This window comes from Myotis daubentonii, chromosome 11, assembly GCF_963259705.1.
Source record: "Myotis daubentonii chromosome 11, mMyoDau2.1, whole genome shotgun sequence".
Taxonomy (NCBI): Eukaryota; Metazoa; Chordata; class Mammalia; order Chiroptera; family Vespertilionidae; genus Myotis; species Myotis daubentonii.
Genome location: NC_081850.1, coordinates 42,254,802 through 42,282,779, shown reverse-complemented (window position 1 = coordinate 42,282,779; position 27,978 = coordinate 42,254,802). Strand labels below are relative to the sequence as shown.

Below are 27,978 nucleotides of genomic sequence, written 5' to 3'. Positions count from 1 at the left end.
TTAAATTCTCCATTCCTGTGTAGCATAAATTCTTGTTTTCCACTGACTGCTATGCCAGACGAATGACTTTCTCTTTAATTCGGAGCAAATTTCTCCAATCCACCGTTCCATGTGTGCACAGCAAGTCTCCCTGGCTTCTCTGAGAGACGGAAAAGCTCAGCCCCCGTGCAGTCAGGCAAACATGGATAGGAGGACATATCAAGTTATTTCATTTCTGTCCGAGTCAAACGACTTTCCCCCTTTTTTTTGTCTACCGAACTCTTCCTCAGCATTCGAGACCCTGCTTAAATTTCCCCTTCTCTGCGAGGCGTTCTCAGCTTCCTCAAGCTCCTTGCCTTGCACTTCCCAGTTCTCTGGTCACACTTTGATGCTATCTCTTACGACATGCTTTGTAACTTATCTGTTTAAGGCAAGCGCGCACATTTTTGGCAGGAAGGTCCGTTGGTACAACCTCTTTGGAGAGCATTTTGGAAATGTCTATGAAAATGACAAGCCACGTGCCTTCGAACAATACACCAACCCCTCTGTCAGGACTTTCTCCTGTAGATTTATTCACCAGGTAAGCAACACGACTGTTATAACACAGTTATAACAAAAGAATGGAAACAATCTAAATGCTCGCTAATATAGGTCTGGTTAAATAAATACAATAGAATACCATGCAGTTGTTCAAAAAGAACTAGGAAGCTCTCTTTATACTGATACCTAAAAATTCCCCCCAAACTCCTGTAATTTGTTTGATAGAGAATCTTCCCCCAGCCCAGCTTTACTGAAATATGAAATATGATTGACAAATTTATAGAGAATCTTGACTTAGCTCGCATCAGCCCACTGAAAGTGCCAAGTGCATCTCTCTGTCTGTCTGTCTGTCTGACTGTCTCTCTCTCTCTCTCTGTCTGTCTGTCTCTCTCTCTCTCTGTCTCTCTCTCTCTCTCTGACGTATTTTTGTTTTCCCCTGGGCAATAAACAAGGGAGCACACTTTGGCAATGGTTTTCATTGGACATAAGATATGAGGTAAAGGAGATTAAAATCTGCCGCTCAGAATTATGCCACTTGGGCATAAGGATTATTTTGAGCTGAAGGCAGGTGAGTAAAAGCAAACACAGAAAGGACTCTTTATCCCAAGCATGTCAAACTCAAAGGCTAACACAGGCCAAATAAACAAGATTTAAGTTTACGTGGGCCACAAAAAAACAAAAGCTTCAATTTTCATAGAAATGTAGGTTATTTCAATAGAGATATGCTGGATACAAAGGGCTGAAATAAATGAGTCATCGTTAACATAAAATAGTAGAACATTTTAATAAAAATTAATATTTTTTCTTGAACATTAACTTACCAGACACTGAATTACTGCACAAATAAGCGTAACGCAAATAAAGTTATTTTTCTTGTTCTCTGAAAGCGAAATATTTCCTGTAGCACACACCAAACAAGTCAGTACAAGACTAATGACATGGCCATCGGCTGCTAAAATATTCGCTGCTAGTATTAGTGGAGAGAAATGGTGCGCCTGCGCGTATGGCGCCTAAGGGAAATTAATGCAACATGATTATAGTTATCAGTCATTAGCAAACATTGTAGTTCATTAATAATTATGTATAACAGGATATCATAAAAATTAAGTTACGAAATTTTTATTAAAACGTTTCTTACATACAATTATATTTGCTGGGCCGCAAAAATATTCATTGTGGACCGCGATTTTGATATGCTTGCTTTATCCGCTCCCTATCGGCCTAAAAGAAGGGCATAAATTTCCCTTGTGAAGGTACCCCTCCCAACATGTCCCCATACAAGAAAGAGGAAAACAACCCTTATCACTGGAGTTGGAAATGGCACCTAAATGAGCCTGCATAAACAAACCTTACTAAAATGACCCTTATCTTTCTTTCTTTTTTTAATTTTTTTTAATTGAATTTTTATAGAGAGGAAGGGAGAGGGATAGAAAGTTAGAAACATCAATAAGAGAGAAGCATCGATCAGCTGCCTCCTGCACACCTCCCACCGGGGATGTGCCTGCAACCAAGGTACATGCCCTTGACCGGAATCAAACCCGGGACCCTTCAGTCCCCAGGCCGACGCTCTATCCAGTGAGCCAAGCCAGGTAGGGCGACCCTTATCTTTCATTAGTTTCCCCATATATTTACCTTCCCACAGTTTATTCCCCATAGAAGCCTGACCCTCTTGTTCTTTGTCTAGTCACTTCTCCACACTTAAACACTGTTTGTTAAAATGATGTATGAGCTTCTAAGACTAACCACTTCTTTGGGTTTTTCACTTCTTTTATATATATATTATGCAAAGTGTCCCCTCGGGAGTTCGACCGACTGGGAGTTTGATCGCTCGCTATGACGTGCGCTGACCACCAGTGGGAGGTGCAGAACGAAGGCAGGCCCCGGCTGGCAGCCAGGGAAGGGAGGTCCCGGCCGGCAGCTGGCAGCCGCTAGGGTCCCTACCCATGCATGAATTTCGTGCACTAGGCCTCTAGTGTACATATAAAATTAAAAACAAAATAAATTTGTATGCATTTTTCTTCTGTTAAACTGTTTTTTTCTCAGTTTAATTCACAAGACCCAGACATAGAACCTAAGAGGATAAAGGAAATATTTTTCCTCTCTTACAGAGGCATGTCAGAAAAACTAGTTACTAGTCCAGTGAAGTCAAGCGTTGGGAATGTTAACACAAAAGGGAGGGGACCCCTACTATTTTCAGAAGTAGTGCTGATGGACAGACAGTGCCTCCAGTCTTTGCTACTTTATGGTGAAGCTACAAGATGTACCCAACCACAATCTCCCTCACCTTCTTCCAGACAAAGACTTTATTATGTATCAAGACTTTTTATGTATGTCATGCATAGAAAGTTTATTTGCTATGCAGGTACAAAGAAATAAAAGATTATTCTCGAAAAGTATCTAATAGTCTAATACAGACCTATTGAAAGAGGGGTTATACAAAGCAAATGTAAAAAATACAATTGCCTAAGTTAGTAAGGATGGCTGCCCAACAAAACTTCGTCCAATCTAGCAGAATCCTCACAGGTTTCTCTGAGCAAAATGCAGAGACTCCAGTTAAGGCTTGTGTTCCATTCCTGGGTCAAACCAACCACTTTCTAGCTTTGAGACCTCAAATAGTTTTCTTAACCTCACTAAGTCCTACTTCATCCATAAAATGGGGATATTAGGATCTACCTTTTAGGGAAGTTAAAATAATCAAATGAGATGGGGCATTTAAAGTTCTTGGCACAGTTCCTGACACTTAGAAATAAATGTTAACATTACCACCACCACCACCATCATCATCATCATCACCCTGTCATTTTCAAGGCGTTTCTCAAACTTTATAATGGAGCACCCCTGACATTCATTTATTAAGAGGGAAAAAAATTATATGAGAGTTCAGATGGTTTTGGATGAAGACCTTTTTCCTCTCAATGGCGTTATATAAGCAGCATATGTGTGACATCTTTGAAGTTTGTTTTTTACTGTGTATACAAAAGAACCCAAAACATTGGCATCTGCTTCTTCAATGTCCCACAAATTTATTTTCAGAAGACATGTGAAATATTTATGCTGCTTTACTTCCACCATCAAAATCAATAAGCCATTTTAAAGAAACGGTCAAGGTCAGACCTCAGGCTTCCAGCTACAGTGGAGGGTCATCAAACCTGCTTTGAATGCAAGGATTGTAGCCACATCTCATTCAATATCCTTTGGCCCATTTTACATCAAGTCTCAGAATAAAGTCTCTTTAAAAAAAAAAAAAAAAAGGCTTTGTGAGAACATAAGTTGTTTTCTCCACTCTGACAAGACAGACCGGTTCACCCTAATTTAACTGCAAGGCTCCAGAGGGTGGCTGAAAGGAACAGAAATGCCACATGTGTGTAAAACAGTAGAAGGTAAAGAGGATTCCATAAGGAATGAGCTAAACCATAAAACTGTGACACATGTCAGCCGATGGAGTACCATAGTGACACGTCTAACAATTAGAAGGTAGAGTTTCGATAAAAGACCTGGGATGGCCAACAGTGACCCTATAGGAATAAAAAACACCAGTAAACAAGGAAAGGTTAAAATGTGACAGAACTGCTTTTTCAAGCAGAGGGTAGGTGATACTACAGAGACTATAGGAAACATGGCAACCAACAGCAAGGCACTTAAAATGGAATCTGATTCTGTTCGGGGAATGACTGTTTGTATTTTCTTTTTCGAATGAAATGGATTTGAAAAAGAAAAAAATAAACTGGGGAAAAACAGTGCTTACCTCCAGATAAGTAGGGATGGTTTTTATATGTTATTTTCTAAAGGTTCTATAATAAAAATATTACTTTTATTTTTAACTACAAGATTTTTTTAGACAAAATGGACAAATCAGCCATTCACTTGTAGGAACAACCTAAAAGTAATCTGTGCATATGTAAATCTCCCCCATTAGACTCAAGACCCTCATGAGTGAGAACCTATGTCATTGTTCCTTGGAACCCCAGGGTCTAGCACGGGGCCTACGTATATGAAGAAGTGCTTTTGGCAAATGAATTTTGATTGTGGACAAAATCCCAAACCAGGTGACCCCTGGTATAGCCTCGGGAAGGAAATTAAGGAAATGCACAAAGAAATTAAGTGGCAGGGCTTTCCCACGAGCAGCTGACCAGCATCTGTCTGGGCAGCCTCCTTTCCAAAAAGGTCCCCTTATGGGGTATTGCCAATCAACCTGATAGATACATTAGCCCACATCATAGCTTAACGTTCCTTATTACTAAAATTTTCCATTCAGTCCTTTGTCCTCTCTCGCTTAGCTGTCCTCCTTCTCATATTGCCTATGAATTGAGCCACGCTGTTCTGCCCGGTTCTGGCTTTGCAGAAAGCTAGAGGGACCCTATTTCTACGGTGACCTTATTTGAGTTTGGATGTCATTTGTAAATGTGTGAGGAATCCAAGCTGTCTCTAAACAACAGTCATTTTCAACCATTTGCTTTCTGGTTTGCTGAAGAGGAGAAAGCAGCGATGTTAGACAACAAAAATGATTCCTGGGAGTTTATCCCCAACTGGTAACACTATGGTCCTTAAACCACACCCATGTGTGCATAAGTACACACTCGTGCACACACACATGCACATCACATTCAATGTCCCTCCAGCTGCAGCAAAGATATCACTTAATGTCTAAAGATATTTTAAAAACCCTCATGAATAGCTTCTCAAGACGTTCTTTATAATAAAGTACAGTACTTCATTTAGCTATCAAATAATAACTATGCTTTGTTGAGTACTTGAGGTCATGATTCACATCTGAGTTTAGAAAGTGGCCACCTCCTACATATTCACTTAAAATGCAAATTCCTCATCAGATTCCACATCTAAAGAAGCACAGAGCCCAATTCTGGCCAAGCCCCAACTTTGCTCACAGCAGAGCCAAAGTCCCAGCAACGTTTTCCATACCCAGCCCACCAAAATTTAAGTCCTCAGTGAATCACTATTCCATATATGTGAGTATGTACACAATTTTCAAATAAAATGACTTGAAACTAGCACTGTATGTGGGCAAAGAAAGAAAACTGAATAATCATGCAAGTTGTAATGCTTCACTAAAGTTTAGAAAAAATCAAGGAAAAATTAATCACGGAAACTCTATGCCTTGCAACCAAGGTTACTTTGAAATGTAAAGTGAATTGATATCTTTCATCAGTCTATGCTATACCGAAGTTCCATGCGATTGGGAGGAAAAAACCTGAGTATGTCAGAGCTATTTATTTTCCGTTTCCTACGTTTCCCATAATTAACCTACCAAATGCATGTGGGAGAGTTTGTTATGCAGAATTGATCTGAAATACATCAGTCCCTTTTAAATTCTCTTTTCTCCCTATCGCAGAAAATATCCTAGAATGGAGTCAAAAATGAACCAGGCCTATGGGCCAAGAACAGGGCTTTGGGTAATTTAGTAATCTCGCACTCTCCAGTGCAGAGGCCAAACCACTGGGGAGCGGAGGCAAAGGACTCGCAGGGCACGATAAAGTGACGCTTCCGAATGGTTAAAGCCGAGATTGCTCTGCCGCAGCCCAGACTGTTCTCGCCGTGAACCCGAGTACAAGTTTTCTAAATGTTTTTCCCAAGATCCCGAGATCAATTCCAAACGCTGTTCCTCTCAAAAGTCCCAAAGGAGACTCGCTCACCCACCCCACCCTGCAAGCAGCGTACTTCCTGTTCTCTCGGCCGGTCAAGAACTCTTAACTTGACAGTGACACACACTGGGGGAAAAAAAAAAAGGAAGTGGCTACAAGACCATTTCAAGACATTTACTTAGTTTCTTTTGAAAAGGGAGATCCATCGCCCTGTCCACCAGGAAAGTTTCAATGGGACGAAGCCATCACACCCGCTTGAAAGTCGCAGAGAATGTCGATGTTGTAACACCAAGGGCGACACCACTTTTAAAATACACTTTTTAAAAAAATCTTCGAAATCCTCTTGCTATCCAAAACGATCCCTCCCCTTTCGCGAACGCAACAGAGCTTGCAAACTCCTCTCCTGGTGGGTCGCATCCTGAGAGCGAGGCTCCGGGCCGGGTCTGCCCGGCCAAGTGGCAGAGGAAACTTGCAGGGCACCGAGGCGGTCGGGAGACCCGGCGAGCACCTCCCTTACCTGGTTTGACCGGTTTGGGTGGCGGCTTCGCCATCTCGCTTCCTGGAGCAGCTGATCCTAAAGACGACGCACGAAAAGCCCAACGAACGCCCCGCCAGCCGGCGCTCGGTCAACCAAAGCTCCTGGTGGTCCGGTCCGCAGCGGTGCGCCTTCGAGGACCTGCGCCCACCCTCGGCGGCAGGACCAGCGGACGCAGGCAGAGGGGCTCGGCACAGTCCCGGCCCCGCCCCGCGGCCGTCCAGCCGTCCCGAGCGCGCGGCCCGGCTGACGAGGAAGTGGCCGCCGCCTCGCCGAGCGCTCATTGGCTCCCCGGCTGGCAGCTGCGGCGCGGCGGCGGGGGCGCGGGAGCGCGGGCGGCGGAGTCAGCCGGAGCCTAGCCAGGGCGCTGCCGACGCGCGCGCCCGACGAGATAGGGCTGGACCCGCAGGGGCGCGCGCAGAACCACGCTCGCCAGAGCCCGGCCCCGCCCTACGGGGTCTACAGCGGGGTGTGCTGATCCCTCCGTTAATGACCTGTACCTGGGCCGCCTCTGACCCGGGAGGGGCGCAGTGGGAGGAGCGCAGGGGCAAGGGCAGGGGCCTCTGGGTGAGCGAGCTGTGGGCTTGCGGCGGGTTAGTGACCGGCGCGCCGGGCCATCGCCTCTGCCGCGTTGCCGGGGAGGACTAGAAAGTCCGGGTGAGTACCTGCCTGACCCCGCCGCGCCGCGCAGCCTCGCCCCGTGGGGCCTACAAGTGTTTCCAGAGTGTTTCCTCTGCTGGAGCCCGAACCTGGTTGCGTCTTGCAAGTCCCCTTGGGCCTCTGACACCCTAGACGGGCTGAAACGTAGCCTGCCGCGTGTACTCGTGCTGACTTAGTGCTTTAACGCCCCGCAATAATCCTTAAAATGGGATCTGCCTCCCACAGATCGTCCAGATTGTGGGGGGAGTCACCCGGGACAAGACCAGGTCTTGATCCCCACGGAGGAAATCTTGTATCCTTCGGCGTTGGGGTTGACTAACTCTACCGCCCCCTGCCTCCTGTTATAGTAGGGCCTGCTAAACAAGAACGGTTTTTACATTTTTATATGGCTGGAAAAAGGTCACAAGAATATTTTGTGACACGTGAAAATTATATAACACTCACATTCCAATGTCCAGAAAGTGTTAGGAACACAGCCACGCTCAGTTGCTTATGTATCGTCTGTGGCCGCTCTCACTTCATAAGAGCTGCGCGCAAAATCGGAAACATTCTCTGTCTAGCTAGCACTTTGCAAACGTGTGCCCACCCATCACCTAGCAAATTGAATCGCCAATGGGAGCAAGGGCGGGAGCACACACGAAGTGCAGCATTTATAAGTTCGAAATAGCACAGTCAGTATTACACCAACTGTGTGTTTGGGGAAAGAAAAATGGAAAAGAAAGAGAAGCTTTCTACATGAGACTCTACGTAAAATGAAGTTTCGAAACTTACACCAGGGGTTAGTGAAAGATGGAGTGATTCCAAGGGAAAGGGAAATCTTTTGCATATTCAGAAACTTTAACCAAATTGCTCTTTTCAATACGTGGAAAAGCAGAACACTTCGTTAGCATATTGTCATTGGTCTGCCAAACAGTTTGTGTTAGGGAGTTTCTATTTTCATATTATTTCATATTATTTTCATATTATTTCATATTGATTCTGCACATGCCCCCTCTGACTATTTTGCAGTTTGGAATCCAAAATGTACCAACTTGAGTAGTGAAATAAATGAAATATTATAAGCACCAGCTATGAAAAAGGACTCAACAATATATTTTACTTAGGGTAAAAGAAAGTAGTTAAAATTACTTATTTTGGGTTTGCTCATGGATATCTTAGTTGCTTCTCCTACCCCTATGCAAATGCTCTGTGCTGCTGAGGAAAGCTTTGCACTTATTGGGAGAATAAAGCACGCTAATATCCCATGAGATGGGGGTGATTATATTCCTAGTAATCGGATGCCCTGCGTTGATGAGGCTGGAAAGTCCAAATGGTTGTCTCTCTGGAGACATTCAGTGATTAACAGTGTGTAGTTGATCAAATTTATTTGCTTCATGGAGGCTGCCGCTGTGTATACATACAGTATTTAGGCAGGGGTCCTCAAACTACGGCCCACGGGCCACATGCAAATACAAATATTGTATTTGTTCCCGTTTTGGTTTTTTTACTTCAAAATAAGATATGTGCAGTGTGCATAGGAATTTGTTCATAGTTTTTTTTTAAACTATAGTCCGGCCCTCCAACGGTCTGAGGGACAGTGAACTGGCCCCCCGTTTAAAAAGTTTGAGGACCTCTGATTTAGAGACTGGCAACTCTTGATTGAAAGCTTTTGAAATGTGATTTTAAAATAGTTCTTAAAGAGGGCTACAGGCAGTGAAATAACAGAACCTGGTGTTGAGGTTGACAGTGCCAGGCCTGAACTTAGGAATCACCAGAAGCTGCCCTGTGCATCCAACACTGTCTGAAATAAATGGCTTCTGGGATTTCTACATCCCTACCACCCCTGCTACTCATCCCAGTCAGAGGTCTTGCTTCTGCTGCTTCCAGTTCCCCACCCTTCCCACCACATTGTCATCTGTTCGTTGCTAATGGACTGTACCCAACATTTGCCCAAGCACTGACTTGGACAGGCTAAGACTACTAACTAATATAGAACCGAGGGTTCCTGTTTTGGTAAAAACTTGCATTGGACTGGGGGAGTTCCCTCCTGAGCCCAAGAGAATTTATAATAGTAGGTTCTTGACTCTCTCACACTCCTAATTTCTGAATTGCTAGAGTTTCCGCCCAAATAATCCCCTCAAGCCTGTTTCCAGGGCCGCAACCACACTCATTCCTTACATGCTATGTAATTGATACAGTATCCTAATGTGTTTGCACAAATGTGGCAAGAAGCACAGGGGACCAGTAGTCCTTGCCATGTAGTGTGCAGAGAAAATATACACCCATCAATAATATATCAAGAAAAAGGACATTAATTATACATGAGAGCCTCACAAGCCAGCGCCTGTGCACCATTTTTTTTCTTTGCTCTTGGTAATAAAGTGCTTTTTAGCAGCTTGGAAAGATGTCTAGTTTTGTTTCTCCCTTTTCCAAAACATACTAGCTGTGTTACCTTGGGCAAGTCACTGCATTTTTCTGGGCCAGTTTCAACTGTAAAATGAAGGGGTGGACTAAGTGAACTCCCTAAGCCATCCTTTCACACGAGAAAGGACATTTATCAACAAAATGTAGGAAAGGTACCTTCTCAAGATAAAGGGCAGCCTTCTCCCCCCCCCCCCCCCAAAAAAAGTAGTTGCCACCCTTGCACTGACATATTAAGAATAGGGTAAAATTAAACCCAAAAGAAAAATTATGTGGACAAAAAAGGGGCCACATACTAAACCTGACCAGCTCAAAGGAGGCCTGTGTGGCGGACCTTACACACAGACTGAAAGGAACCACACAGGATGGTCAGAACATAAATATTCCTGACTCAAAGCTAGTCATGGCAGGTGTCACATCCTGGGCCTGGACCTTCCTTGACAAAGGTTCGATTTTTACCTTAAGTAGGTCTGTCTGTTGTCTTTTTGCATCTAAGATAACAAACCCTTGAAATGTCAGCCTAATCTCCTTTTTCCGGACCCCACAGAGTATAACCTCACACCAGGGCATGAGACCACACCACCCCTCACTGTTATCTTGTTCCCCAAATACCATCCCTGTGTGCTGTGAATGTTCATTGTTAACTCTCCTGTACCCACCAGTGTAAAAGAAGTGTCTCTCTGTTTTGTTCTTTATCCAATCTCAGGGATTTCCCGTTTTGCTTTATCCCACCTCCCTATCACGAATGAATTTCATGTAACTGCCCTTCTGTCTCTTCCTTTGTTTTTAATGTATAAAATAAGCAGCAAAACTACCATTCTCCAGAGCATTTTTTCAATCCGTTGAGATTTGGCTTCCCAGCAATTGTCACTTTGGCTCAAATGAACTCATTAAAAAAAAAAGTCTACAGATTTGGACGTTTCTTACGTAGACAATTACAGCATAAAAATCTACGGTACTCATTGTCTGTACTTGGTCCCTTGACATGCTCGGTCAATTTGGGTGGGATATATATTCAACAATGTAACTCCTGGTGAAACTCAGATGTCCAGCGTGTTCTGTTACTGTATTTTTAGCATAGTCATCATTTAATCCTTGTCTCAAATAGGCATGTTAATGAAAGTGGGACCGAACCTTAAGCTATTGCTCTCAGTTTGGAATATTCTGAGTAAACTGAGCAGACGCCAAAGAACAACCGCACCTCTGCGTCAGGCTCTTCTCCCCACCACCTCTCCCCGGGGGACGTCTGGACACAGGTCAGAGATAGGAAGCGGGAAGGCTGCTGGGAACCCCCAGCTCAGGGGCCACTCCCCAGGAACAGCACAGCTTAGATTCCTGATCAGCCAAGCAAGGCAGTCAGGGGTAAAGAGCAGCTTTCTAAGGCTCCCTCCACTGACCTTCCCCTTTTCACGTAAAAAGGTGAAACTGGCCCATTGGAAGGGATTGCTGTCGTGAACCTTAGATGGCCATGTGTGAAACTGCCCTCCAGCCCCTAGACCAGGGGTCAACAGACCAGGGTCTTGTGCCTAAAACTTGGCCCTCTGCTTCAACATTTGCCATTAGTTTTCTGATAGGGAGCACAAACTTGCAAATCCAGTAAGAGAAATGTTATCCAAAAAAAAGAAAAGAATTCCATTCTTTTCATTAGTAGACATGTATTACCCAAAAACAGTTGTACTCGATTATTATTATGTCTTGACTGTTATCAAAAACATAGTGGAAATTTGTTTTCTCTCTCATATAAATACCTACATAATAACCTGGATTTTGCCTCTTTACCCACAAAGCCTCTAACATTTACTGCCTGTCCCATTTCTGAAAAAAAATTATCTACCCTCGCCTCAGAACTAGGCTTTTGGGTGGGGAAATAGTGCCCTTAACGCAGAGGGTGCAGAGGGGAAAGAGAGAGTCAGAGGGAAGCTCTGTGGTTCCCTCCGTGGGGAAATTGGATCATGTCCGAGTGATTGAATCCAGCAGGTAAAAGGCGACCTGGCTGAGGGACCGGGTATAAAACTGTAGGGTGCTCTGCAACCTCGCAGCTCTTCCACAGCCTTGAAAACACACCTTCAAGGGTATCTGCTTTGTCACGGGCCCTTTCAGTTCCCTTGACTTGGGCACACAGGCGCTGAGCACGCACCATCTGTGGGCAGTTAGCAGGAGAGTGAGGCCGAGAGAAACCAGCACAGGCATACTGTACCTCGTTTTACTGTGCTTTATGGACATTGGTGGGTTTTTTTGAGTTTTGGGTTGTTTTTTTTAACAAATTGAAGTCAAGACCCTCCACCAGCAAAAAGATTATGACTACCTTTATTACAGGGTGGTCTGGAACTGAGCCCACAGTATCTCCAGGGGGTGCCTGTACCGTGTGAAGCTCCTCCACAGAATGTGGATAGTCCAGGGCTGAGCCATCTTTCCCCTCAGCTGGCCCTCCCAGTGTAGGACTCTTTCTTTTATCTCTTCACACATCTAAGTGATAAGCATTCAATTTTTTTTTTATTTCAGGAAATTTCAGAAGACATTTTCAAAGCTAATTATGAAAACATTTGTCATTGGGATTGGCGGGTGAGTAATTTTGCCACACACAGCTGGTCAAGACACTCAGGGTGCCCAAAGGGTGTTTTCATGTGGACGTGATGGGGGAAGGAGAAGCAGTGAGGATTCCCGAGTCCTGCAGAACAGGCCAGTATCAAATGTAAAATGGAGCACTGGCTGCATAAATGCCAACAGGAGATGGGAGAGTCTCCTTGTAAACAGAAAAACAGGAGAGTCAATAAGCTACTTTATCATTTATTTTTTATACCAAAGGCAAGGCCTGGTCAGATGCTATTTTGGTTCAGGATGGTTTCATTCTCCAGATGGCTGCTCCCTCAGTGTGACGTTGGAGAGGAGCTATCATTTCTTTTCTGTTACGCCCAGCTTTGGACATATGGAGTATGGAACCACCTCACTTGGCTGGTGTGGTCAGCTGAAATGGACCTCCCCCTGTCCCCAAAGTGGAAAGAGATCAGGGGGAAAGGAGACATTGCAGAGGGAGAGGTGAATTCATGAGAGGTGAGCTTGTAATAAGCCACTCCTCCATTTTTCTCCACTGTGCATTGAAAAAGAATCTCGATGACCAAATGCAGTTTTATATATTTGCATTAAAATGTACTGCTCATATTCTGTGTTGCATATGAACCCTGTGAATGTTTCACTATAGACCAAAAAAAAAATTATTTTGTTTCCAACACAATAGCTGTATTTAGTCTTGGTATTACCCAGTTCACTTGCCCAATAGTTAGTTACCTTTCTCCTCAATCCTTCCCAGCTTATTTCTTTTTTTGAGAATATATTTTTATTGATTTCAGAGAGGAAAGGAAAGGGAGAGAGAGGTAGAAATATCAATAATGAGAGAGAACCATTGATCGGCTACTTCCTGCATGCCTCCTACTGGGGATCAAGTGCCCTGACCAGGAATCGAACTGTGACCTTCTGGTTCATAGGTTGATGCTCAACCACTGAGCAGCACTGGCCAGGTCCCAGCTTATCTTATAATTTATTGCACTGTCTACTTATGCCTTGGTTTTCCCCACAGAAAAACATTATCTATGAAAGAAATAGTTTTCCTTAGATATTAGATATTGTTTTAAATCAGTGGTTCTCAACCTTCTGGCCCTTTAAATACAGTTCCTCATGTTGTGACCCAACCATAAAATTATTTTCGTTGCTACTTCATAACTGTAATGTTGCTACTGTTCTTAATCGTAATGTAAATATCTGATATGCAGGATGGTCTTGGGCAACCCCTGGGAAAGGGTCGTTCGACCGCCAAAGGGGTCGCAACCCACAGGTTGGGAACTGCTGTTTTAAATGTTCTTTTTCTAAGATATTTTTTAATTTTTTATGTTTTTTAATGTAACTTTCTTCTTGGTACTTTTAATATGTTTACGAAGTTTCTTTCTCTTTTTTTTGGTTCAGTGTGACAAATGGTGGGAAGACAACACTGGCTAAAAATTTGCAAAAACATCTCCCAAACTGCAGTGTCATATCTCAGGATGATTTCTTTAAGGTATCTTTAAAACTTCTTAGATAATTTATTTAACACAAAAGAAGTTCTAGTAGCAAAGTTGATTGTATTACATCCAAAAAGCCTTTGTTGAGTGATACAGCTTTTGTAGTGAAGGTAGAGTCAATGCAGTAGTGTTACTTATCCACTAGATGGCACCACTATCGCGGCTGTTCTTTGATTTTATTTATCCTCATTCAATGCATTTATTAAAGTTTTACCACCTCTTCATTGTATAATTGTATTATTTCTGCATTGCACAGTTTTTATGGGTACTTTATTATTTTTTCAGCCACCGTCTGAGATAGAGACAGATAAAAATGGATTTCTGCAGTACGACGGTAAGTAGATGAGCTTGTGAAAATATTACACTCTAATGTTCATTTTCTTTTTCAAACGCAAATACGGTGCTATCTATGAAGACATTCTCAAAGTGTGTTTAAATACATATTACTGTACTTTGAATGTGCTTTTGTAAAGGTTTCTGACTTATGTTCAGCTATTTTTATTTACATAAACATACATATTTTTCTTGATTTCAGAGAGGAAGGGAGAGAGAGATAGAAACATCAGTGATGAGAGAAAATAATTGATCAGCTGCTTCCTGCATGCCCCCTACTGGGGATCGAGCCCACAACCGGGTATATGCCCTAACCAGGAATCAAACTGTGATCTTCTGGTTCATATGTAGATGTGCAACCACTGAGCCACACCGGCCAGGCTATTCAACTATTTTTAAAAATGAAATATTTTCCCCAGTTTTATATTTAAAACTGAAAACATTGAAATGGTATAGATTTTTTTCTTCTGCAGCTAGGGCAAGGTGGGTACTCTAGTTATCCCTGCCTGGGGAATATAACTAACTACTTCCCTTCCCTACCTTCAGTCTTACCTGGGGCAAACTTAAAGCACTCATCTTCTGAGCTTTCCTTTCCAGTGACCACAGTGGTCTGGGCAGTTGATTTTTTTTCTTTTCATTGATCAAAAACCATAATGAATATATTTTAGATGGATTCACCTCACTCCTCTACCCAATCTAACACTGCTTTGAAGCCAAAGGATTAAAATCCATGAGTAAAAGTTTATTTTCCTATCAAGAATGTCATGCTATACCCTAGTCCAGTGGTCAGCAAACTCATTAGTCAACAGAGCCAAATATCAACAGTACAACGATTGAAATTTCTTTTGAGAGCCAAATTTTTTAAACTTAAACTATATAGGTAGGTACATTGTTATTAACTTAATTAGGGTACTTCTAAGGCTTAGGAAGAGCCACACTCAAGGGGCCAAAGAGCCGCATGTGGCTCGAAAGCCGCAGTTTGCCGACCACGGCCCTAGTCGGCCTGCGGACCAAAGGGTCCCTGGTTCGATTCCAGTCAAGGGCACGTACCTTGGTTGCAAGCTCCTCCCCGCCCAGGCCCTGATCAGGGCTCATACAGGAGGCAACCAATTGATGTGTTTCTCTCACATTGATGTTTCTCTGTCTGTCGTTCCCTCTCTTTTCCACTCTCCCTAAAAATCAATGAAAAAACAAATGTCATGTTAATAAACTATATTTAATGGTATTATCAAAATTAACAAAATTTTTTAAATTTTGTTTTATTGCTTAAAGTATTACAAAGAGTAGCACATATGTCTCCTTTTTATTTTCTCCCTTGACCTTCCCCCGGCCTCCCCGAGGTATTATCAACTTTTATAATTAACAAGATAATCATTGAGAGCTTATCCAAACTAGCAACCAAGGAAATTATCTTGAGGGGCCATAAAATATGTTCTTTATTTTTTAACTTTGATAACCTTGCAGGTAAAATGTTGTGTAGTCAGTTCTTACAGACACATGATAGTTTTAAGAGAGGCAAAGTCCTTGAGTTACTGTCTGTTCTTGTGTCTTGAGCTAGTCAAGATATTCTTTTCTTCTCTTCCCTTCTTCTAAAGGTTAGCAAGGAAGATTATACAAAGTAAGAGTTAAACAAGGAAACATTGTTTTCAACAATTGATGAATGATTATTCCTAATTTAAATGAGTCCCTACAAACTAATAAGACAAACACTAATATCCCAATTGAAAAAAATGTCCAAGGATGTGAATATGCTATTGACAGAAGGAAAAGGTTATTGATAATGTGCAATAAAAATGTCAACCTCAAAGGTACAGGGACATCCTCCAATCACAGAGCATTGAATTAGAAATCAATAACTAAAGAGGAAGTAAAGTCCCAAGTGTTTGCAAAATAATCAGTACCCCTTTTTTTCTGATTTTTAAAAACTTCAATTTTAGCCCTAACCGGTTTTGCTCAGTGGATAGAGCATTGGCCTGTGGACTGAAAGGTCCCAGGTTAGATTCCGGTCAAGGGCATGTACCTTGGTTGTGGGCACATCCCCAGCAGGGAGTATGCAGGAGGCAGCGGATCGATGTTTCTCTCTCATCAATGTTTCTAACTCTATTCCTCTCTTTAAAAAATCAATAAAATATATATTTAAAAAAAACTAACTTTATTTTTATTGTTGACACTATTATAGATGTCCCCATCCCCCCCCCCTTTGCCCACCTTCATCCAGCCCCCACCCCCTTCCCTCTGGCCATCACCACACAGTTATCTGTGTTTATGAGTTATGCATATATGTTCTTTGGCTAATCCCTTCACCTTCTTTCATCCAGTTTCCCCCATCTCCCTCCTATCTGACAGCTGTCAGTCTGTTCCATATATCCTTGCCTCAGTAAAAACTTTTCCTAATAAGGGAAAATTTTAAACATATACAAAAGTAGGCAAGCCCTAGCCAGTTTGGCTCAGTGGATAGAGCATTGGCCTGTGAACTGAAAGGTCTCAGATTTGATTCCAGTCAAGGGCACATGCCCAGGTTGTGGGCTTGATCCCCCATGGGGGGCTTTTAGGAGGCAGCTGATCAATGACTCTCTCTCATCATTGATGTTTCTATCTTTCTCTCCTTCTTCCTTCCACTCTGAAATCAATAAAAATATAATTTAAAAAAAAAAGTAGGCAAGAAAGTATAATGAACTCTCATGAGTTCAACATCCAGCTTTAAGAATAATGAACTCTTGGCCAAGACCTTCACTCACTTTCTCCTATATTATTTTGAAGCAAATCCCAGACATCATCCATTTCATATGAAGCAAAACACTTTTATATCCCATGACTTAAAGAATAAATCAGCCCTAACCGGTGTGGCTCAGTGATAGAGCGTCGGCCTGCGGACTGAAGGGTCCCAGGTTCGATTCCGGTCAAGGGCATGTACCTTGGTTGCGGGCACATCCCCAGTTGGGGATGTGCAGGAGGCAGCTGATCAATGTTTCTCTCTCATTGATGTTCCTAACTCTCTATTCCTCTCCCTTCCTCTCTGCAAAAAATCAATAAAACATATTTTAAAAAGAAAAAGGAAAAAAAGAAAGCATTATTTAAAAAAAGAATAAATCATAATAAAAAATAGAAAAGATTTTTAATTGAGTAATAATGAAAATATATTAATATTAATGGTATTTCTGGTTACAGCCAAAATGGATTGTCCCCATTCCTAACTATTTCTTCCTCTTACTAAAAACCCTGGATGAAATACAGCAAACAAAGGAAAGACTCTGAAAGATGAAAGGAAGAGAGCAGACTGACTAGGGACTTCAGGCCTTGAGGAATAACATGGCTGTGAGTTACCAGAGTTTTCTTTTTTCCTCTTATGTATTCAAGAAAGTGTGCAACATGGAACCATCAACAGATACAGACAACAAACAAACCAACGAGGAAACCTGTTCCCTAGTCAAAGGACCAGAAAAGGATGTCCCAGCAGAATAGAAAGTCATTTTTACAATATCCACCCTACTCAAGCCAAAGGGGGAAAAAAAACAAAAAACACTTTCCCCTCATGATGTTAGCAGGGCCAAGTGGGGAGCAAGACTTCTGAGCCCATCGCACTAGTAAGGTGGGGTGAGGTGGCCCTCCATGTCATCCATAGGGATCATATCAGTGGAACAAAACGGTGACTGAACTTCCACCCCCGCCCAGCAGCAAAGAGGCAGGATGAGGTAGTGTGAGGTGGTGCTAGTTGTACTCCACACTTTTTTCGCCCAGATAGTCAGCTTCTATCAGCAGAACTCAGTGGAGAGCTGAACCTGACCCTTTGCTGAGCAGCAATGAAGCCACACCAGCACTTTAGTTTTCCCTTTCTCCCTTCATGGCAATCCCTCCCGCACTAAGTATCAGTGAGGCCCAGCCAGGAGCCAAACATCCCCTCATCTGGGCAATCTACACCCAAACAGGTGACTACCTGCAAAAAAGAAGATTAAATAGGCTTAAGAACCTCGCCACATAATATCCAACATTTCCAGAACAAAACTGAGTATCACTTGTCATATTGAAAACCAGGCAATTCTCAACTTGAGTGAGAAAAAACAATCCACAGACACCAACTTCCCTCTCCATGTTGACACAGATGTTGGAATTACTTGACAAAGTGTTTTAAAGCAGTGTTTATTAAAAGGCTTCAGCGAAAAATAAAATAAAAATAAAAGGCTTTAGCGAGCAATTGTGAACATTCTTGCGTCAAGTGAAAACTTAGAAAGCCTCAGTAAAGAAATGCAAGATGTAAAAAAGAGCCAAATTGAAACTTTAGAACTGAAAACAATAACTAAAATTTTAAAACTCACTGGATCAGCTCAACAGAATAAATATGATAGAGGAAAGAATCTGTGAACTACGAAACAAAACAATAGAAATTATTCAATCTGAACAACGGAGAGAAAACAGACTGAGAAGAAATTAACAGAAATATGGACAATAACAAAAGATCTGACATATTATTGGAGTCTAAGAAGGAGAGGAGAAAGAGTGTGGTGCTGCAAAAGTATATGAAGTGCCCTGGTCGGGTAGCTTAATTGGTTAGAGCATTATCCCGATATGCCAAGATTGTAGGTTCAATCTCTAGTCGGGAAGAAGCAACCAATGAATGCATGAACAACAAATTGACGTTTTTCTCTCTCTCTCTCTCTCTCTCACTCTCTCTCTCTCTCTCATTAATTTTTTTTAAAAAAAAATTAAGTAAAACAAAAGTAATGGTGTAAAACATCTCAAATTTGGCATAGGGCATAAATCTACATATGCAAGAATCTGAGTGATCCCCAAACAGGTTACACAACACTGTTCAAGAAAAAAAAAGCCCTAGCCGTTTTGACTCAGTGGATAGAGCGTCAGCCTGCAGACTGAAGGGTCCCAAAGGACTGAAAGTATGCTTGATTCTGGCCAAGGGCACGTACCAGTCTGGGCCCTGATGGGGCAAGTGCAGGAGGCTACCAATCGTTGTGTCTCACATGGGTATTTCTCTCTGTCTTTTCCCTCTCTCTTCCACTCTCTCTAAAAATCAATGGAAAAATATTCTCGGGTTAGGATTAAAAATAAAAAACAACACAACAATAACAACAACAAAAAACACAGGAAAGGCACAAATTACAAATACCAAAAACAAAAAAGATAATAGCATTACAGATGCTACCTACATTAAAAGGATGAGGGTATTATAAACAACTTATGTGAATACATTAGAAAACAAATAAAATTTACTATTTCCCAGAAAAATGTAACTTACCAAGACTAACACCAGAACAAATAGAAAATCTTAGTAGCCCTATATCTATTAAATAAATTAAGGATTAATTAATAAAAACCTCTAAGCCCAGATGACCCAATTCAGTACTTCTGGAGTGAGACTCGGGATTCGCCTTCCTCGTAAATTCCCAGGTCATGCTGAGGCTGCTGGCCAAGCTACCACACTTTCAGAATCATTTTTATAACTGTGAGCCCGGAAAGTATGCTCATGTTAGAGTTTGAAAATGACATATTTGTGTTCTTTGTAAAAGTTTTAATGGTTTTCCTCTTGTTTATCTGTATGAGCTCTTTATATATTGAAAATATTTGTTCTTTAACAAACACATTATAGATATTTTCCTCAGGGTGTCAAACTAATTTGTAGATATTTTTTCATCCAAAAATGTCAGACTTTCATGTAATCAGGGGGTAGTAGAAATTATAAATAAAGCAAGATTCGCCATGAGTTTATGATTGTCAGAGCTGCTCATGAGGACACGGAAGTTCATTGTACTTCACTCTCTACTTTTGTATAGGTATCAAAGGTCCCATAATAAAAATGTTTCAAACATACCCATTTATCAATGTTAGAGTTTAAAAGTATCTAAAAGATTTGTTACTGGGTTTTTTGAAGGGTAAATAGTGTTGTTTGATATATTTAGCGAGCCCGGAATATACTCATATCCTTATCATAACACTTTTTTGGTACTGGTTTCTCATTTTTATATGTTGTTTGAAGTGCTTGAAGCGCTTAACATGGAAAAAATGATGTCCACCATTTCTTGCTGGATGCAAAGCCCGAGACACTCTCCGGTATCAACAGAGAGAAACACTGAGGACGTTCCCATATTAATCATCGAAGGTTTCCTTCTCTTTAATTATAAGTAAGCATCCTCACTCAGATACTGACTCGGAATGAATGGGAGGGAAACCCCTGTGAACTGAATATGCTATTATTTTAGGCCCCTTGAGACTATATGGAATAGAAGATACTTTGTGACCATTCCATATGAAGAATGTAAGAGGAGGAGGAGGTAAGTTTTGAAATTGCCTTTGTAGATGTGGATTCAAAAAACAAAATTTACAAAAAATGAGGACAGCAACATTATTGAGCAATATGTATATGTCATTTTTCAAACAAGGGAAGCCTCAGCTCTTACATAATAAGGAAAACCTTTTTCCATAAATAATCATCCACGTGAACAAATATAAATTACTTTTCTAAGAAAAGGCCCTGTAGGAGCTATTTGGATGATTTCTCCTAAATCTTTAAATGAAACAATTCCATGTTGATTATGACTTTAAATTAGTTGGCCTATATTCTGCTATAGCCACAAAGAACACCAATTACTTTAAAGCTCAATCCTGCATATCAGTATTTCATCATTATTTACATTGATGTTTGTCTCTTAATTATTTTATAAAAAAATGAGGGGGAAAAGATAATATAAATTATAGTGAATTAGAAGATTAATTTTTGGATGAGCAAGCTAAATTCATTTTATTGTCTTTGTAACTGGCATTGAGTCTAAAATGTATAGTCTTAATCCTGTTTAGATTTGATCTCAGTGATTTTTTTTTTATTATCCTGGCCATTATTATTTTACTTTATTGATGTGTGTTTCTATCAACAAAGTTTCCTATCTGTTTTGACAGCATGAGGGTCTATGAGCCTCCAGACTCCCCAGGGTACTTTGATGGCCACGTGTGGCCCATGTATCTAAAGCACAGACGAGAAATAGAGGACATTGAGTGGGAAATTGGTAAGTGCCTTTCTCCCTCCATGGGAGACCTTTAACATGTCATTGCCAGAAAGTACACAAAATTCAGAAGGAATGTTTCTTATGTATGTGTTATATTATAAAGGAAACTAAGCTGTAGTACTCTGGGCTCCCGTTTTCCACAGCAGGCTCTCCTGGCTTCTGCTTATCTCTCTATGGCTCTTGTGAATAGCTTGTCAACTTCTAGGTGGTCATTTGTTCAATAAATATGGATGGAATGTTTTCAATGTACAGATATTGTCCTGGTGATATATATCAAGGGAAATAAGGCAGATCCAGTCCATACTCTTATGAGCCAACATTCTACTATTGAAGCAAATGTTAAACTAGCTACATGAGCATGTCCTTTCCAGCTGTGCTGAGTACTGTGACAGCGAGCTCTTAGGGCATTTGCCTAAGTCCCAGTGATCCAGCCACATGTCAACTGACAGGGTTAACTGGAGAAAGGGAAGAGTGTTGGGATGGACGATTACCCCAGTGGGTGTGATACATAGAAAGGCTAGGGGGCAGGAAGAAATGATCAGCACCCGGAAGAAGTGGAGAGGGAGTATTTGTGGAGAGAAAACCAAGGACAAGAAGTGCTGCTGGTAATACAGGAGAGATCCTAACCCTACAAGGCTATATAGGCCAGTTAAGGGCTTGGGTCATTATCTCAATAAAGTAGGAAGCCCCCTACAGACAGGTTTGAATGAGGACATGTTAGATATCAGATTCTTGTAAGATATCTCTGGCTATGTGGAGGGTGGGTGTAGAGGATGCAATATTGGGCATATGTGCTCAATAGAACTGGATGGTAGTATAGATAGGGTGGGTCCAGGAAATCAAGGTGTCGAGGAAAATACCTTGGAACCTGGCAGGTACTGTTTTGGAAAAGAGAAAAAAGTGAAGGAGTTGCAGGTTTGGAAGGTAAGAATGCAAGTCTGTTTGGCATAAGTTAAGATGCCTGAGAGACATAAAGTGGCGAGTTGGGGGTAAACATCTGGATCTGTGAGCCCAGGCTCAGAACAGACCTCTGGAATACAGGGCTCAACACGGAGAAACTACAGGAAGCCGAGAGAGAAGGCTCTTGGTTGGAGCAGAAGCAGCAGGACTGATGCACACTTTTCAGAATGAAGGGAGTTGCCCATATTGGGAAAAGCTCCGTTGCCTCTTCTTCAGTCAAGTTCAACCCCTTCTCCCCATCCACAGAGCCACTGCGGGGGTTCTAGCCACAACACTTCCTCTTCTCACTGTTCCTCTCTCCCTCTCCATCTAAAACGCAAATCTATATCCCTGCCTTGCTTGATATCTTCATAGTCTCCAGCTCTCCGGTAAAACCCCCACACAGCCAGACATCGAGGCCTCTAAAGACAAAGGCACAGCCTTGCTCCAAAACCAAAACCTCCTCTCTCCACTGTTTCTGCCTCCCCACATTCTACGTTTTCCTAACGGTGCATCTTATTAACAGGCAGAATTCTCTCCTACCTCCTACCTCTGCAGGTTTCTGACTAGAAGGCCTTTTCCTTCCTTTAACATACATAACTTCTACTTTTTCTCCAAGACCTACTATGCCAGTTTTATTAAAAATATGTATCTTCTGGGCCCAGCTGGAGTGGCTCAGTGGTTGAGCATTGGCCTATGAACAAGGAGGTCACAGCTGATTCCTGGTCAGAGCACATATCTGGGTTGTGGGCTCAATCAACAGTGGAGGGCATGCAGGACGCAACTGATCAATGATTCTCTCTCATCATTGATGTTTCTATCTCTCTCCCATACTCTCTGAAATATATATATATATACACACTAATAAAAGGGTAATATGCTAATTAGACCAGGAGACCTTCCGGGAGACCAGCTGGGGAGGGCAGTTGGGGGCCATGAGGCGTCAAGGGGGGGGGCAGTTGGGGGCGAGCAGGCCAGCAAAGGGGAGCAGTTGGGGGCAAACAGGCCAGCAGGCAGAGTGGTTAGGGGCGATCAGACAGGCAGGCAAGTGAGCGGTTAGGAGCCAGTGGTCCCTGATTGCAAGAGGGATGTCCGACTGCCAGTTTAGGCCGGATCCCTGTAGGGCATCCCCCAAGGGGCCCCAGATTGGAGAGGGTCTAGGCCAGGCTGAGGGACACCCCCCCACGCACGAATTTCATGCACCGGGCCACTAGTGTGTGTGTGTGTGTGTCTGTGTGTGTGTGTGTGTGTGTGTGTGTATTTAAAATACATACCTCTGGGCCTGAAGAATTCTTATTGAGTATATATGTGGGGAGCCCAGACCCCTACATGGTTTAAGGAGCTTCACAGAGCCATAACCGGTTTGGCTCAGTGGATAGAGCATCGGCCTGTGGACTGAAGGGTCCTGGGTTCGATTCCGCTCAAGGGCATGTACCTTGGTTGTGGGCACATCCCCAGTGGGAGGTATGCGGGGGGCAGCTGATCGATGTTTCTCTCTTATCGATGTTTCTAACTATCTCTCTCCCTTCCTCTCTGTAAAAAAATCAATAAAATATATTTTTTAAAAAAAGAAGCTTCACAGATAATCTTGATGCATCAGTAAGTGGGATAACTACTCCCTTACATGATTCTTTCAGGGATGCACCTCTTCAGTCCTCCTAAAATGCCATATACACAATGCCATTTAATTATTTTCCTTTCTTTTTCTTCCATTTAAAAAAAAAAAGTAATACTGTTCTTATTAACTAGTGTGCATTTCTCTGTAATTAACCAAAAAATTTTACCTGTTGTTTCTGACTATAATGTACTTCACTCTCTAATGGCTATTCATTCATTTTTATTTTATGGTCATGGGTTTTTTGGTTAAACCTACTAGTATTTTCAAGAGCTATCAGGTGCCAAAGTAAGCATGCTATCTTAATAAGCCTGTTAGCATTTGACTTGTTTCTTTTTCCCTTTTCAGTTTACCTGGATGGAACAAAATCTAAAGAGGACCTCCTTTCACAAGTGTATGAAGATCTAAGACAAGAACTGGCAAAGCAAAAATGTAAGTATTGTCCTAAGGACAGCTAGGAATATAGTTCATTACATACCTAGGAATGGCATACCAGAATGCTAATGGAAGAGCGACTGTATCCATTCATTCATTGCTTTGAAGACAATTCAGAATCAGACTCTGAATGGGTTTGAGGACTTGATCAATTTTTTAAGGGTGAAAATATCCACCCTTCGTTATACCTCTTAATACTTACGTTATGTAGTTTAAATATTTTAGTAGATAGCTGCTATTTCAATAAGACTGAAATGATCCTTTGGCCAAGTGAAGTTAAAATGCTGGTGATCTTGTTTGTTTTAATATGTCGCAGAGCTCCCCGTCTCCTTATTCCTCTCAAAGATTTTTTCATGAATTTCTGTTTCCCAGATACCTCAAAAGTAAGCATAAGGCTTAAAAAATTATTATTTTTTTTAAAATATATTTTATTGATTTTTTACAGAGAGGAAGGGAGAGAGATAGAGAGTTAGAAACATCGATGAGAGAGAAACGTCGACCAGCTGCCTCCTGCACATCTCCTACTGGGGATGTGCCCGCAACCCAGGTACATGCCCTTGACCGGAATCGAACCTGGGACCTTTCAGTCCGCAGGCCGACGCTCTATCCACTGAGCCAAACCGGTTTCGGCTTAAAAAATTATTTACTGAGTGTTTCATTAAGATTTTTATATTAGACAACACATTTGCAAGTGAGAGAAATCCTCCTACATTTTGCTTAAGCAAAATCAGTACAGGGGCAGCAGTCACTGACAGACATCATGTCTGTTAGAAGCACTGTCCTCTTAGGTCCAACAGCCCCAGTGGAAAAAGACAGTTTACACTTTTTCAAGATTGTTCCTGAGTTGATAAATGTTGAAGCTGGGTGTTGGGTACAAGGGGTTTACATATAATTCTCACTGCTTTTGCAAATGTTTAAAAATTTTTAAAGTTTTTTTAAATTTTATTTTTCAAGTACAGGTGACATTCATATTATTTTACATTACTTTCAGGTGTACAGCATAGTGGTTAGACAATCACATAATGTATAACATGATCCCCTAATATATCAAGCACTCACCTGGCACCATACTTAGTCACTGCAATATTACTGACTATATTTCCTATGCTGTAGTTTGCAACTCATGACTGTTTTGTAACTACCAATTCGTACTTCTTAATCCCTGTGTCTTTTACACCCAGCCTCCCAACCCCCACCTTAAACAGTTTTTTTTAAAAGCAGCTTTCCATTTTAGCCCAGCTGAAAGTTCCCACTTTTATTGGTCCTGCTTGGATCACATGACTTTTGCTAAACCAATCACAATGGCCAGGGAGCCAGCATACCCAGACTGGCTAGAACTGGATCATGTACTGATCTTGTAATTGAATATACCCCCTAAGGTCTCCTGAATTAAAGGGAGAAATTAAAGGGAAAGCAGAGGAGGAGGTTGAAACCAGAAGAAGAAGGATAACAAAGCATGCTGGGAGAACAAAACTATAGATCTAGCTGCTGTTAAATTTGAACTAAAAAGATTTTTATGGCTAACTCATTCAAAATGCAATGACTCAAGAGAAGACATTATGAGTCACTCCAGCAGTGAAGAATATTACATGCTTTTTTGGTGAGACACACTGCCATAGTCCAAATACCTTCTCTTAAGAATCAGATTTCCCATGTCCTCAATAAGTTCCTATCTGACCAGGGAACTGAGCCCAGCAATGCAGCTTATTGATCCTACAAGCTCCTAATTTCAGGATCAGCCCTTCATGTAGGCAGGAACCCAACTGAAGAAATTTCAGGACCATTTTTAAATTACTTCTTAGTGGAACTTATAATTCTTGCCAGATACGCCTGCCCAGCCCTGCCATCTGTTACCTTGATGAAAGGCAGGCCTGCTACAGTGAAGCTCCAGCATGACTGGATAACGGGGTGTAGGGGGGAAAGAAGGGGCTCTGCCTTCTAAATGATAGCACCTGAGCCAACGCCACTGTTATAGGGGTTAGTGCAGTGGTTCTCAACCTTGGCTGCACATTAGAATCACCTGGGAATCTTTTTAAAATCCTGATTTCTGGGCCTCATCCTCTGGAAATTCTGTTTCTTTGTTATGAGGTGAGGCCACAACATTAGAGGATGAGGCCCATAAATCAGGATTTTAAAAAGATTCCCAGGTGATTCTAATGTGCAGCCAAGGTTGAGAACCACTGTCCTAGAGACTTGTAAGGAAATAATTAACTGCTCCTTTTAAGGCTATCTTGCTTGTGTTCTAGATATTGGATAAAGTTTAAAAAGAAGAAAATACAGGGTGGGCAAAAGTAGGTTTATAGTTGTATGCGAAACACAGTTTATTCTTGTGTTATTATTTATTAATTACTGGATTGTCCATACGAATAGCTGTAAAGCTACTTTTGCCCACCCCTGTGTGTAACAGACACGTTAGAAGAGAAATAAAATCCAAAACAGATCAGCTTTTCCTACCTTCAAGACGTATTTTTTTTTCTTCCAGTTGTGTAAGTTACTGTGTTATATTAACCCACCATCTTTCCCATTTCTTCCAACCACAGTGTCCTGCAAAGCCAGCCTGGAGGGATCCTCAGCATAGCCTGCTGTAACCCTCAGTTCAGGAAGGAGCTAGTGGGGAGGACTTTCAAATGTTTCATTTGAATAATCTTTTTTTTTTTTCATTTGACTAATCTTTAAGTTTCTCATAACATCTCATAAACCTGCTCAACTAATTTTCCACTCTAAGCACGTAAAATCATAATTGTGATAAAGTCATAATAATTAATGGGAAACAACAAAGACTGAATTTGATTAATAAGAAACACTAAATGACCGAGGAGAATAAGGATATGAAGTTATATATTTCATTCCATCCTTCTTAAATCCAGACTTTGAAGCGAAATTGAATGATTACCTATTCTCACTATAACAAGGCAGTCTAGTCACCAGCATCATTCAAACCTCCTTTAAGAATGTTATAACACAAGTTTTAATGTAAAAGTAAAAGGAGAAAAAATAATCACCTATGTGTCCACCAGTCAGCAATGTTAACATCTTAATGAGTACACATCCAATGATTTTGCTGTTCACATTCATCTGTCTTTCATATGGTTACATGATTTTACATGGTTCATTGTGATGCTTGTTTCTTTTTAAAATTAATATCTAATATTTAAGAAGCTTTATAGAGTCCATTATATAATGAAACTGAATAAAACGAAATAGCTCTCCCAGTTGAAGAACTGAAGTCTGAGTTCTGTTTTGCTCATTGAAAGTGAATTATAAGACAACATAGACATCTTAGTGCAGAAGATGTCACATGTCTAGTTTCAAATCATAGAAATAAGAAATTGCAAACTAAAAATATAATCAAATGTTTACATTTTTCTTTTTGGCATTTTTCTACATTGGATTTAAAATATAATTTCTAATTATAAAGAGTAGCATAATAATTCAAGTTGATGTAAGATTGAGTCATTTCCCAATTGTTGGATATTTAATATTGTACCAGTGTTTCATATTGGCAAATAACATGCTATAAAAGATATCTATGAAGATTGCTGGTTTTCTTCTTTAGTTACATTAAAATTTTACAGAATAGCGCTTAGTCAAAGAGTATAGTCATTTTCACATTTTACATACTTCAAATATTAAATACTAAAAAAGAAAGAACTCATGGACATTGGACAACAGTGTGGTGATTGCCTGGGGTGGGGGGAGGAGAAGAGGTGGATGGAGGTAGAGGAAGTATAGAGAGGATAAATGGTTATGGGGGGGATGAAAAAAAGAAACAGAGGCATGGATATATGGAACAGACTGACAGCCATCAGATGAGAGGGGGTGGTGACTGGATGTCAGAAGGCGAAGGGATTAGCCAAAGAACATATATGCAAAACCCACA

At 41.4% G+C, this 27,978-nt stretch overlaps 2 protein-coding genes across 9 annotated transcripts in view; one reads left to right on the top strand and one right to left on the bottom strand.

Moving 5' to 3' along the window:
- OSTF1 (osteoclast stimulating factor 1) overlaps nucleotides 1–6,881 on the bottom strand; it is a 55,347-nt gene extending 48,466 nt beyond the window's left edge. Inside the window, exon 1 of the mRNA XM_059656932.1 lies at nucleotides 6,637–6,881. Coding sequence (XP_059512915.1) covers nucleotides 6,637–6,670 — 34 coding nt within the window. The 5' untranslated portion in view covers nucleotides 6,671–6,881. The remainder of the gene's footprint in view (nucleotides 1–6,636) is intronic.
- A 117-nt stretch (nucleotides 6,882–6,998) lies between these two features.
- On the top strand, nucleotides 6,999–27,677 carry NMRK1 (nicotinamide riboside kinase 1). Of its 8 annotated transcripts, XM_059656923.1 has the most exons (11): nucleotides 7,028–7,311; nucleotides 10,823–10,970; nucleotides 12,217–12,276; nucleotides 12,631–12,750; nucleotides 13,672–13,762; nucleotides 14,052–14,100; nucleotides 20,086–20,230; nucleotides 20,309–20,380; nucleotides 21,003–21,109; nucleotides 24,012–24,095; nucleotides 26,639–27,677. In XM_059656923.1, exons 2-11 carry the CDS (start codon nucleotides 10,825–10,827, stop codon nucleotides 26,674–26,676), a joined length of 912 nt encoding a protein of 303 aa, XP_059512906.1. In that variant the 5' UTR covers nucleotides 7,028–7,311; nucleotides 10,823–10,824; the 3' UTR covers nucleotides 26,677–27,677. The 8 variants fall into 8 exon arrangements, with proteins under 8 accessions (XP_059512909.1, XP_059512907.1, XP_059512906.1 ...); XM_059656926.1 differs by lacking the exon at nucleotides 20,309–20,380 and having other exon boundaries at nucleotides 6,999–7,311; XM_059656924.1 differs by lacking the exon at nucleotides 10,823–10,970 and having other exon boundaries at nucleotides 7,012–7,311; nucleotides 12,217–12,406; nucleotides 12,520–12,750.
- Nucleotides 27,678–27,978: the final 301 nt, after the last annotated feature.

Bases quoted from the DNA above. Each gene is read 5' to 3' on its own strand.
- NMRK1 (XM_059656923.1), top strand. From the start codon at position 10,825: ATGTTAATGAAAGTGGGACCGAACCTTAAGCTATTGCTCTCAGTTTGG. The intron at 13,763-14,051 runs GTATCTTTAAAA...TTATTTTTTCAG, and splicing joins CTCAGGATGATTTCTTTAAG to CCACCGTCTGAGATAGAGAC. The intron at 20,381-21,002 runs GTAAGTTTTGAA...CTGTTTTGACAG, and splicing joins GAATGTAAGAGGAGGAGGAG to CATGAGGGTCTATGAGCCTC.